General features: G+C 43.9%; 1 protein-coding gene across 1 annotated transcript in view; it reads right to left on the bottom strand.

Moving 5' to 3' along the window:
* The window catches only part of myo16 (myosin XVI), a 67,234-nt gene extending 57,212 nt beyond the window's left edge, over positions 1-10,022 (bottom strand). Inside the window, exons 1-2 of the mRNA XM_034562370.1 lie at positions 9,558-10,022; positions 5,307-5,576 (exon numbers count right to left, since the gene is read on the bottom strand). Coding sequence (XP_034418261.1) covers positions 5,307-5,576; positions 9,558-9,582 — 295 coding nt within the window. The 5' untranslated portion in view covers positions 9,583-10,022. The remainder of the gene's footprint in view (positions 1-5,306; positions 5,577-9,557) is intronic.
* Positions 10,023-13,988: the final 3,966 nt, after the last annotated feature.

The raw sequence follows: 13,988 nt of genomic DNA on the forward strand, positions 1-13,988 counted from the left end.
ATTTCAAGTGTGTGTGTGTGTGTGTGTGTGTGTGTGTGTGTGTGTGTGTGACCCTCTACCATTAGGCTATACTGAAGGAGGAACGGGGAGTGGGCGTGAGGCAGTCGGCTGTCATTTTGTGGCAACAGCTGTTCGAGACGTATGTGGAGTTTCCATGGCAACCAGATAGGAACTGGTAGCAGGGATGAGAGAGAGAGAGAAACCTAAATAAGATACAGATTGATCGGCACGTGACATTCTACAGCCAAAGAAAGAGTGAATTAGTACTTTTAGGATTCCCGACTACCCATCCGCTCGCCTCGAAATCCACGCAGTCCTTGTGTGTCTGTGTATCGTAACGTGTACCTGAATATAGCTCCTCACTCCTACGCAGAAGAGAGTTAAACTAATACATTTGCACTTCATATATTGCAGATATCGTGCACATGCTGTATGAGCATGATCTGAGGACACAGTAAAAGATTAACTGTACATCTCTTCAGCTTCTCTTTTTGGGTCTTGGCTTTCATTAATTTTAATGGACCGTGATATTTAGTGTTGTACCGGACGATTGTCGATCCGTAAAGTTTAACGTTAACCATCAGTGTGTCAAATTAAGTTTTACTGACGATCGTTATCCGCTAATGTTCAGTAAAATATGCGATCAGGACATTGTCATTTATGCTTTTCATAGATCTCTAATAATTTAACAAACTGAGGACGGCGGCAGCATCGCTAACGGCGGCAGCATCGCTAACGGCTAACGAACAAAAGGTCCCGTTCACTTACATCATGATGCGTTCAGGCACTGTTCAGGGAAAATTTAAATTTGGCGAAGGTAAATTATAACGTTATGTGTTCACATGTAACCTCCTAAGATGTAGTGTTGGTGAGAAACTTGAATAAATAAACATTTTCACAACACGAAAATTGAATTATGAACCGTTTACACATTATAACACAACGTAAAAAACTACTAAATGACAACATTTGTTTGAATCCATAAGAATGCAATATTTTATTTCCTTATCAAGTTTTTAGAAAGAAAAAAAAAAACACTATAGATGATTATAACAAAGTAAAAGAATAGCATTTAGAATATCTCATGGTTTACAGACTTCAGACCAATTTAAATTGTTTTAGTGTCAGTGGCAAACAAAAAAAAGAATATTCTGGAGCCTTGTAGACCAGCTACTATAATCAAACAACAAAGAGATCTGGATCTGACAATACGGCTCAGCAATGATCTGCAATTTGTATTGGCGGCAAAAAAAAAATGTAATCCGGGATCTTTAAAGTAAATTTAGTGCCGATTTGATCCGTGATACGATCCGAACCGGGAGTTTTATGAACTGTTGCACGACGAGTGATATTCCATGAATTCAATAAAATCCCTTTAATGAATTCTCGACAATATGGAATCGTCTTCTTCTAGCGAGGCACATTCGTCCCGTCTGCAGCGCGACTCCTTGGCAGCCTCGCATGAGATTCTGTTCAAAACCCTCAGCGCTCGTGTCTCGTTGGCCCTTCATCACACATTCAGAGCCACCGTCTCACCTCACTAACCCACGTTTCTGAAATGAGCTTTGACATTTTTCCAAGGCTTTAAACCTGATGAAAAAAGGTGCAGATGAACTCTAAATGTAGATTATAGTATGGCAAGTTCTTAGAAAAGATAAAGTTTTATTGAATCCAGGTGCTAAAAGTCTAAAACAATGTCGTACAATGTTTGCAGCATATACACCAGGGTATTATGCATGATGTTTATACGGTTATTATTATGGTTGTGTTCATGTTGAGTGTGAATCTGAAGATTAAACAAAAAAAATAAAAAAATCTGAAAGTGAGATATTATGGCGACTACACTTTAAAATATATATTTTTTTATTTCAGCACGTGTTTGTTGTTCACCATGACGCATTATCAAAAAGAAAAAGGGGGCGTCCCCTGTAACCATCCATAGAGAGTTTACTTTCGGGATGTTAACACATCAGACGCAGGATGCGTACTTAGCGACATCACCGTCTCATTCATCTTTTGATCCCCCTCATACAACAACAAAAAAGGTACACGGATGAGTCATAAAGTGAACCAAAGGATTAATTTTAGAAGCTGAGCTCAACACCACTGCCAGTGAACAGTTTCAATAAGCTGCCTGATGATGCAGTTACATTACGGGGATCCCTGCTTTATCAAAAAGGGAGCGCTGTGGTGTTATGTTGGATTCCAGTAAAAGATATCGTGACATCGTTTGTTCCCACCTGTGTGGGCCGAGGCCCCGTTCTGTCAAAAACACGACAGGCCTTTAATCCAAGCATGCTCAACCGCGGAGAAATATGAATGTATTCCTCTAACATCCATATTCACCCATTTCCCCATCTCTATGGTGCCATCCTGCACATTCATTACATTAACGAGAGAGTATTTTTAGAGAATATCATTTCCTTTGATAGACACACAACACAACATATGTATCCATGATGATTTAAACATTGATCCTGGTTAAATATTGAGGACCAGGGAGAAGAATGAGCACCAGTGGCACCTCGTCGCAGAATTTCTCTGAATTAGGAGGCATTTGGGGGCTCGAGGCCTGTTTAAACTACCAGAAAGTATGCTGCTCTGTGTGCGCAGAAGCTCTGCTGCACTGATGTGGAGGCGGGGAGCGATCAACACGTATGGCTGCACATTGAACAACACGAGACATGGTGCAGAAATCTTTCCATTTTTAGAAATGTTATGATTCAGATTCATGAATTGCGTCTGAAGCAGCGTGTGGCATCACAATGGGATGGAACAGATCACGGTCTTTACTTTACGCCGACTTCAAATTTCATTTGCATCAACTTTGAACATTTTAATCACATTGCATTTTGCCAGGAATCGTCAGCTCAGTAAGAGCCACGGACACCAAAATGTCATATTTAATATCATTGTTGTGTTGAAAGGAGGAGGATATCGTAAAAAGAGATTGTCGGTTTCATGGCTACGAAGGAACAGCTGCTGCTGTTCCACATGTGCCTTGTTTTGATGAAGTTAAGAGATTGGTTTGGGAAAAAGCAATTTCACCAAATGTCAAAATGCAAGTGAGCCAGATGTTTGCATATGACAGATAGGAAATATAGCATGCTCCGATCTAATATATATATATATATATATATATATATATATATATATATATATATATATATATATATATATATATATATATAGAGGGCTGTATGCTCTTGCTAGTTGTTTCACCGTAACCCTACAATATCCTTCCTAACCGGATGAATCGTTTCTGCTGCCGTTCAATTTCGCTGGCTTTCCAATTTTCCCACCATGTTCAACCTCTCCATTGTTCTCCACCCTGCTGCGCTTCATTTAATTCTCCTTCATCATATTTCCTGGATAAAACAAAAGTCCTTGTATGGCGGTATGTCAGCGGACTGAGTTTCTGCTCTCTGTGAATCTAGTTCTTACTCACTGAAAAAACGTCTTTAATTAGGACATAAGGGTTCACTCATTCTCTCTCATTCCATTTCCCTCTCGGCCTCTTTGTGTTCTTTTCTCCAGGCCCTATTTTGGCTAATCTTTTCCCTTTCTCTTTAGCACACACACACGTTCTTAAACACAAATGTCTTTCCATCCATTTATTTCCATTAATCATCACCAACTGAGGGAAACGGTTTTGAAGATTGAATACTAATTTGGCACGATAACATCAAGGTTAAAACACATCATTGTATTGCAGCTAACAGATACACAGGTGAGGGCACAACTTGCATCACTAAGAGGAAATCAGCACTCACATATGTTTGTTTAATATTTATGTTGGTCTGCTTTCCAGGCAACAGACTGGAGAATATTGGCATTGACAATGAGTCAAATGCAAATTTTTTATTCTTTTACTCTGATCTAACCAGATCAACCCTTGGGCTCTCATTGCAACGAGTGTGTGTACACAATTCATCCTTACTTCAAATACCTCTGTAGTAAGGGGGAAAGATTCAGATATGCTCACACATTACTCCGGGGGAAAGTCCAAGCCTGAGGCAAATCCTATCACTCTGTACAAAAAGGAAAAGAGAGCCAACAACGGGGAGAACCCCTACTAGCACGATGCTAACCAGGACCAGTCAGGAAAGCTCGAGAACCACTGTCAAGATGTGGAAAGTGCTGATCCTCGTAACCAAGTGTTACGTCGAGGTGGTTTGGACGGATCCACTCAAAAGAGATAGACACCGCCACACTTAAGAAGAACAAGACGGGCCGACACAGGGGAACTCAAATGGATCATAAAGCTTTCAAGCAGTCCCTTGACTCAAGGAGTCCGTTAGAAATGAATGTGTCACTGTCAAGAGGTCTTCCCATACCAACGCAACAGTAGCCTGGTACCAGTTCACCGCCCCAGCGGCGCCTGGTTGGTAAGTAGGCATTATGCAGAGTGGCAGATCCGTCTTGTTCAAGCCAACGTACCCTGGTTTCAGTCTGGCTGTTGCAATGGCCCACCAGCTGCACCCACAGAGCCCAGCTGAAGCTCCTTGGCAGCTGGAGAGCAGAAATTAACACAATGACCTGCAAAGACTGCTGGTAGGAATGACACAGATACACCCGGACAGCTGGCATATGACTGGCACAGCCAACATGAAGAAGACGGTGAGGTTGGATAACAGAAATCAATGTCCCGCAGAGTAAAGTGTGAGGACCTGTTGAATCTTATGAGTTCATTGACTATTTGATCCTGCAAAAACAGCTTGAGTAGTCCAGTGTCTCTTTACTGGGAGACAAGCAGTCTCAGCCGAGGCCTGAGGGGAGATATGATTTACTGCGTACCTGAGGACAGCTCTCAAGAGTCCTTTTGCACAGTTGACGGAGGATAAGTGAATGTATGTTGACGATTATGGTCTTCATTGTCATCTGCATTTATGAAATAAATAATCAGCCAAATACACCCAGAATATGCAAACTCCTACTTATTTGAAAGAAATGGCTGAAACAATGGCCAGTATTCATTTCCCCTGGGCTAATATTTTAACATGCTAATATTAGTTTTGATGCATTACTTTGTGGTTGTGTCACAAATATGAAAACAAACAGTACACCATAAACCAGCCAGGTACAAAAAGTGAGTCTCAGTCTCAACATCTCTGTCCTTGAGAGCAGTTAGTATGAAGGTAAAAAGCTTCACTCTGTTCTCCTCAGTTGAGTGGACCGCTTCCTGCAGAACAAAGTGTGGGACTTGCAGTCCGTAGCTCTGCTTTGGTGTGTGTGTGTGTGTGTGTGTGTGTGTGTGTGTGTGTGTATTTACTGCATCCACATGCAACCTCATTCGCTCTACCCACCTTCTTTGTCGTCCTGGCGAATGACGGCATCCTGGATGGCGTCGGCGAGGCCGAAGCGGACGCGGTGCTTTTTGCGGTGGGCGGGCGGCGCTCGAACCCTGATTCCACCTTGCTGGCGCTGAAGGCTCTTTTCCCTCTCGTAGTACGCCCGTATTTGGTCACAGCGCATCCTCCTGACCAGCCGCTGGCGCTGGCCAATGGGGAGAGACTCCAGCAGACACTGGTCTATCTCCATGTTCTGACGAAAGACATTACATAGCTGGAAACAACCTGATGGGCAAAAGAGAAGTCAGTCAAAACGTTGCAGTTCACAGCATTTACTCACTTTGATACTGAACTAAGGAGACGGGACCAAAGTGAAAGAACACACAGACGCTGTCAGTTCCATCTCCAGGCACCGCTGTGTTAAACTGTGGTGTGTACATACATGTATGCTTACATGCGTGTCTGCACTTGTGTGTGTGGGCAGGCATTTAGTATATTTACTCTAAAGGATATTTGATGTCTGTTTAGCCTCTGGTAGCGTCAGAGCATTGTGTGTGCCGTCTCTCCTGTCGCAGTGATTCTCCTGACTCCGCATAATCTCCCTGCCTCTCGGTGGAACTTAGCCAAACAGCTCTCATCCCAGGCAGCTGCTAAACCTATTATGGTCTGCTTGGATGCACAGGGCTTGTGCAGTCGGTGGGCTCAGAAAGAGTTTCACTGAGGCTGCGTTCCATATCGCATACTTTGTTTTTACTTTTGCTTTTAGTAGCTACTGCAGCTGCCCTTCTGTAGGTCATGTGTTAGTCATAACATTGATAATTGAACTCTGACCCTGTTGCTTACATATCTGATACACGTGATATCTGTAAATAAGCGGTCCTGTCCTGTCTGTGCAGAAGATTGTGGGTCACAATAGCCAGAAAAGCAATGCTGGCTTGCAGAATGCAAAATGCCATCGGATGCAATAGGAAATGCTGGTATTTTTGGCGCGCTGCATTTGACATACTATATTGGGACACACTAAATATGCGTATGGTAAACTTAGTGGTATGGTTGTATGGGTAATGCACGCAACGCAAGTGTACGCAAGTAAAAATCACCAGACACCCATAACAAGAAATATACATATTACATAAGATAGGTTTGACGTAAAGGATGTGCATCAATCTGGCATTTATAGCCCAGACAATTTGATAAATTCAGGTCACAGCCACCCTCGAGGACAAGTAAAATATAACAATGTTTTCCTTTCTGACTCACCAACTCATCCCTCTTCCTTTTTTAAAATCAACTTTGTTGCTCTCATTCCCCTAGTAACCCCTTGGAGTATCTTTGTCTCTCCATTGATCTACAGTGGTTTTCTATATCTCTATTTCATCTCTGTAGGGTGACGGAGCGCACGTCAGTCTGTTAGCAAGTGTACAGTATTGTTAGAGGGACACCTTTGAAGTACTACATCTTGTCCCACAACCCCGCCTGTCTGTCGTTGGAGGACTGTTGCCATGTTGTGTCTACTTAATACGATACACTGGTGTTTCTTCTCTGCAGGGGCTGAGGTGTGTTTGAACTAGATCTTTATCGGGCAGAGACAAAGCCGTCCAGGCAGACAAATGGAGGCGCTGCCTCTCTCATCTACACATTTATTCAAACACCTGCCCCTTACACCCTGGTTTCACACACACACACACACACTGCACAATACACCAGTGCCATCTGCTCTGGTTAGACTTTTAAAAAAGGTTCTTTTGTGTTCAGGTTCCAGACAACGGGGGTCATTATTGTACCGTTCATGCCAGGTGTCTGCTTCGACTGTATTTCATGTTGCCTTCACATTGAGCGGACACACACACACACACACACACATACGAACACACTCAACCTACTGCTTTTACCAATATCATACCACTCCATCTCTCCACAGTCCAGCTTGCTCCGGCCCCTTGTCCTTGCCTCCTTGCCTCCTTTCCTCTCCCTCTGCTCGCCTCTTCTATTCAGCCCAGTTTGATAAGTGACTTGCAGTAGTAGTCCGTGTTCACAGTGCACACCTTTACAAGGGTGTGCACTGATATATGTTGCCCTGCTCTATTGTATGCTCACACATAGCTCATTGCAGGGCTACAGTACAGAGCACCAAGAGGTTAAGGCTATGTGTACGTGCACGCATATACATAAACCACCCTAGCTCTGACTGCTTAACCCCACACGATGTAGATATGGTGAACTGTACGTCTCCATCTCTGCCTTGACTTTGTGACTGTCATCTCTTCCTTGGTTTGGCCATATCCTTCACACTCTTTGCCAACCTCATATATCATCTACTGTGCAGGCATTCAAGGCTACGGTCGCATCGACCCCCCATAAACTAGATTCACTCACGAAGCATACAGTATGTAGTACAGGGATATCCATGAATAAATAAAAAAAGATCATCAAGAATAACTTAACACCCTAGCGTAAAAAAAACCATTTTGTTAGTAAATGAACTGAATGAAACAAACACTTGTCTTAATAAATAATGATGTATGCTCAGTGTGCTAAAGGGTTCACTTTAACGGCACAGCAGTTCACACACGTGGCACTACATGTTGTGATATGTGGTGATGACAAACTCTGTTACTAATGCAGTGCTGCGCTACGTGCAATGTGGCTGAAGTTGTTGTGAATGTACATCATTCCCAGGAGCATTTCATTGTCTTCCGATTTTAGATGAACACATCAAATATGGCCAGTACTGACAGCAAAGACCAATACGAACTTGCCTTCAGCCAATGAATACTTGAATTCCCATTTTTCAAAAGACACATCATTCCTACTAATATATATATATATATATATATATATATATATATATATATATATATATATATATATATATATATATATATAAATAAAAAAGACTATGACAATGTCTGCTTGGAATAGTAATAATAATATATATATATATAAATAAAAGACTATGACAATGTCTGCTTGGAATAGTAATAATAATCACGTATGCTATGGTGTGATGAATGGCTCTGAACGGACAGATGAAATAGGAATGAGAGAGGGAAAGGAGAGCCAACGTGAAACAGGGCTGAATGAATCTGAGAAAGATGGAGTGAGTGAGGAGACACAAAGAGAGAGATAGAAGGACAGAAAGCAGAAGCTTTCTTCTCCTGCCATCCCATCACCGGGCTATCAGTTATTGATTCAATGTGGAACATCCCATCCAGGCACTGAAACACTGCAGGAGCTTGTGAATTAGAAAACAGCATATACACATGTGGGGCCACACGGGAATACACGCAAAATATATATGCATGTACAGATTTCGGGGTGAGACAGGTAGGGCTCTGAGAGTCAAGGAGGGACTCTGTGGCAGCATGCATCACCTCTGATAGAATTCACTTTGTTCTCAATTATCAGCATCACTGTCCCTGATTTCTCCCTGAATCTGCTCATCATACTTTGCACCACTTGACCACATTCTTCATATGTCATCCGCGCCTCCTTTCCATTTCCCCAATCCTGCCATCCCCTCCCCTCTCTGCAACACTCCACTAAATCACCCTCAGTTTCGCGCCATCTGTCCTTCTCTCTCTGAAATGACTTTCTCTCTCTCTCTCCGTCAGTCTGTCACTGTGTTATGAATATGCCAGACGCTCATGGGATCTGCATCTTTGGGACTATTTTATCCGTCTTTCCCTTTGCCAGTACCTGCCGCATTCACCGGTCAACTTCAAACATCTGCAGCAGCACTCTGCAGCAACCTCACACACCCACATACTGCGCGCGCGCGCACGCACACACACACACACACACACACATACTGCGCGCGCGCACACACACATACTGCGCGCGCGCACACACACATACTGCGCGCGCGCACACACACATACTGCGCGCGCGCACACACACACACACTGCGCGCGCACACACACACACACATACTGCGCGCGCGCACACACATACTGCGCGCGCGCACACACACATACTGCGCGCGCGCACACACACATACTGCGCGCGCGCACACACACATACTGCGCGCGCGCACACACACATACTGCGCACACACACACCCACACACACACACACAACGTTTAGATTGTGCTGCTCTGACAGCAGCCAGTGACCAGAATTCTTGAGCATGTAAACTCACAATATAATCAGGATGATGACACTGCATATATAGTGAGTGCCGATACAACAGCCACACTCACCGATAGCCAAGGCGCGCACACACACACATACACACAGAGAAAAAGCTGGTGAATGGCTACTTACAGCATTTGATGAAATGGTGAGACATTTCTGACTAAGTCAGACAGTCCGCCAGTCAGGTAGAAATGCTGGCAGGCAGGAAGTCAGTAAGTCAGGCTGGCAGACAGTCGGCAGCTACAGGTTCCAGCACAACTAATGCAGAGCTCGTAACCCGGCAGGATGCATTATTAATCTGGCTCCCTGCATGCTATCCGAACTCTGCTTCCCTGTCTGCATTATTCGCCAGCAGGAAAAGCAGCAGCTCCAGTTGCAGCCCATGCAGCATCTACATGCGCACAGACACAGACTCACACACACACGCGCACACACACACACACACACACACTCATTCACTCACTCACTCACTCACAGACATTCACTCCCTCAATCACCCCGTCGGCAAGGGGAGCTGCAGTGTCTCTAGCTCTCCTCGCCCACAGCCAGATAACCACCGCACAGCGTCTTCACAGCCATGACCGGCGCACGTGCTCCGCTCGCGTCACTGACTGACAGCCGGCTCAGCCCACCTCCAGCTCAACACACCCCCAATGACGCAATGCTCTTCACCTCCTCACACACCCCCGTCCCCGTCTCCTTCTATCACACACACACACACACACACACACGTAGTGACTCATAAGGATGCACACCTCTTTGGACTACCCTCTACTATCTCAGCCAAAAGACAAAAAAAGGAAGGGGGGGGGGAAGGGGGGGTTCATTGTATCTTCCTATACTAGATTTAACGGACAGGGATTAAGAGAGAAAGGGAGGTCATTGGAGAAAACCGAAGGATAGAGAAGATAGGAAAATTGAGGGAATGCAGATACAGCAGGGGGAGCAAGAGAAAGAAAAATAAGCAAAAGACAGGGAGAGAAAGAGAGAGGGAGAGTGTTAAATTGAATAGAACGACAGCTAAATAGAGAGAAAATGAGAAGCTGCTGCAGTGCGGCTTTTGGTGCGGTGACAGGTTAAGTGCTCATCAATGGCTACAAATTAACTACTGATGAGTATAGTTCACTGGAATGGTAGGCGCTGCGACCAGTACATTGACACACACTTTCCATCATGCGTTTATCATGCTCCGACACACACACACACACGGTATTAAGTGACGCACCATCCATTATGTGGTTGCAGTGTCAGTAGGGCAATCTCTGCGACTTTGTGCTTGAAGGCCGATTTGCATATATGAATACCAAAGCTTTGCATTGGAAAGAGGATTTGCACGAGGAGGGCGAGAAGGTGAGAGAGGAGAAGAGAGAGAGAGAGAGAGAAAAGGCGGGAGAGAGAAGCGTGAAAGAACTGCAGACAAAAGAGGACGAGAAAGAGAAAGAGATCCAAGTGAGATAGCCAGTAAGACTGCAGGCATGCGAAAAACAGCTTAATGAAGTAAAGCAAGATTGTGACACACATTTGAGAAATCTGTGCCACGGTGCTCTCACATCTGCAGGTTATATAGCACGCTGCACATTCTGAGGGGGGGGGGGTGAAAGGGGTTCAAGCGTTTATCTCCCATTGCTTGTCAAACACGGGCATGTGGAGATGGGATGAAAGGACGCGAGAAGCAGGTGAGGTTTGTGAGGGTACCGAACGGAGAGGAAAGCAGAGAGAGTGGGACCTGAATGTATGTGTGCTTCAGACTGAATGCTCGAGTAATTCCTGTCATAGGAAATCAGGTCACCGAAGCAACTCGCTGCATCTTCAGCAAAAACCTCTGCCGGAGTAACTTCTCCAGCTTCTACCTGAGGGAAGTAAGATGCCAGGTTTACGTGCATGTGTGAGTGTGTGTGTGTGTGTGCATACCGAGTCCGAATGCTTGCAAAAACTGCACTATACCCGACTACTAAATAAGTCGTTGCTAAACACCACTCGCGGTTTGCAGACACACGCATTTAGTCAACACTCATCAAGGATTACACGACGACTACCGCAGTGACGCGTTACCCGGGACATCCAGACCTCACAGCAGTGGATCTGACATGAGAACGTCGTGCTCTTTCAGCCGAATGTTGCGAAGCATCAATGGCTTCTTCAAATTCCATGCCTGCAGCTATAGACATGTGCCGTGCTGTATCAGAGGAGCCCCGGGACAGAAGGCAACACAAGGTCTCAATATGGAAAGACACCCTGCGAGAAGGAAAGTCATCTCAGGGGGTAACGGGCCTGTAGTCACGTCCTCACAGTTTCTACCCCTCTAAAACTACATTCATGTCAGGCACCTAAACAGTGAGGTACACAGAGAATATTATATAATGTACACTGAAGAAACTCAAGTTAAATAATAGAGAGAAGTGGTTCATTATATAGGCCACTTAGAAATGCAGCCGTTACTGGAGAAACTACATTCATGTCATTATCTAAAACGTGTGCAACAATATCTGTGCATGCTCGTTTAGAAATCAGATTTAATGCTGCGATTGGTGGCTGGTAGATTGTGCTTCGCCGCTTCGACGCCACAATGACAAACTCATTACGGCAGCTTTTGTCCCACAGGAGATGACAAATGTCATTTTGTTTGACACCGCCATCATTCTGCCATCAACACCCTGAGGTGCCAGTCATTGCTACGACTGCGTTACCACTGTGATTTATTTGGTCAACGCTCTGGTGTGTGTGTGTGTGTGTGTGTGTGTGTGTGTGTGTGTGTGTGTGTGTGTGTGTGTGTGTGTGTGTGTGTGTGTGTGTGTGTATGCTCGCATGAGAGAACCAGCGCCAATAATGCGGCATGTTTGATGCAGGAAATTTTCCCAATTACGGAAAAGCCAAAGGCACATGGAAAGTTTGCCGTGTGATGCATTAAATATGAAAAGAGATCTTTGGATTAATTATTCATCAAACGTGAGATATTTACACAAATAAATATTTATTTATTTTACAAGATGTTGAATACTATTTGCATGTATTACGTAATGCTTTACATTGCCATGCAAATGGCTGAAGAGCATCTGCATCCACACAAACCTTCATGTTGAGACCGATCTCAAGCACGACAATAAGGCTATTCACGCTATTTAGAGGCATTTAAACCTAATGTGTTGATTTGTGGGGAACAACACTACCTTATATTGTTTCATGTTGTATCATTTTACATACACAGTGAATTTTATAATTCACTATATAAAATCTGCTGCCATACACATTGCTGTGGTTGTTAAGCTGCGGTGACAGCTTGTGTTTTTGTCACTACATTGGGTTTTATTCTTACATTGCCAATAACACAGTTGTTGTTTCTGTTAAATAGGCTACTGACGAAACACTTTGAAATAGACCATTGTTTATTTCTTTATGCGAGATGGTCTATTTTTTTTGTTTAAGTGTTTAATTGGAAGTTTAACTATTCTCAGGCAATGCACTGAATCATTACATCACCGTAAGGCAGTGGTTCCCAAACTTTTTCTGTCAAGCCCCCCTTTGATGATATAGGAACATTGGACGACGACCCCCCCCCCCATATTGTTTTACCGGTGTATGTGTGCGTCTGTGTGTGTGGGTTGGTGATGAAGCCGCGACCCCCCTGTAGTACCACCGCGCCCCCCCTAGGGGTCGCGACCCCCACTTTGGGAACCACTGCCGTAAGGTATGGTGCCAGTTGTCTCAGGCTCAATTATAGTTATTATTAATATGGCCTCTTGCTTATGTACACTTATCTTAAAAACACACAAAAGGTATTGTAGTATAAGTAGTGAATTTGAACATATCCCCAATCCTGCTTAGATGTTAAATCACATGAATCAAAACAAATGCTGAATTACTATATTAAAAAAAAAAACTACAAATACAGTTTTCTATTAGTGCAGACTGAGACTTCTGTGTGCAATCTATTAATAATCTGTGTATCACCCTTTATAATAGATTATATTGTAATCCAACCACAATTCATCCAAAACAGCAGCTCAATCCAGGTTTAATATTGAGCAGCAGGGATTACGACCTAATATTCATAATACAAGTTAATAGCAGCTATATTGGTCGAGTCCAGGGTGGACTGTTGCCTGCAAGGGAACGATTTAAATGCATCTCTGCATGATGCTGCAGAGCACCGAGAAACTCCACAGAATCAAATAGAGGTTTATGGACCTTGCCCAGGTCCATATCGATGTTAATTAAAGCAGCATGGTGCAGTTTATGACCACTCGGGTGAAGAGAAACTCACAACCAATTTATAGCCTTGACACAATATTAGTTTATACAGTTCTTATGGACAACAACTGCCTACGGATGAAATCGAGAGAAGAAAATGAAGCAACATGCATCCCAATGGAGTCGTCTTTCCTCTCCAGTTCCAGCTCAGCATGTCACAGTGTTGAGTCACTCCCATTAGCAGAACACATTTAAATGCACGAGTGGTAAAACATGACAGGAAAACCGGGGGACAGATGAAGGGGAGAAGGACATCTGTGTAAAAAAACAACAGCACTAAAGAGATATTGGAGCTTTGCCGGTGAAGCTCAC

Source organism: Cyclopterus lumpus, chromosome 21, assembly GCF_009769545.1.
Source record: "Cyclopterus lumpus isolate fCycLum1 chromosome 21, fCycLum1.pri, whole genome shotgun sequence".
NCBI classification, from domain to species: domain Eukaryota; kingdom Metazoa; phylum Chordata; class Actinopteri; order Perciformes; family Cyclopteridae; genus Cyclopterus; species Cyclopterus lumpus.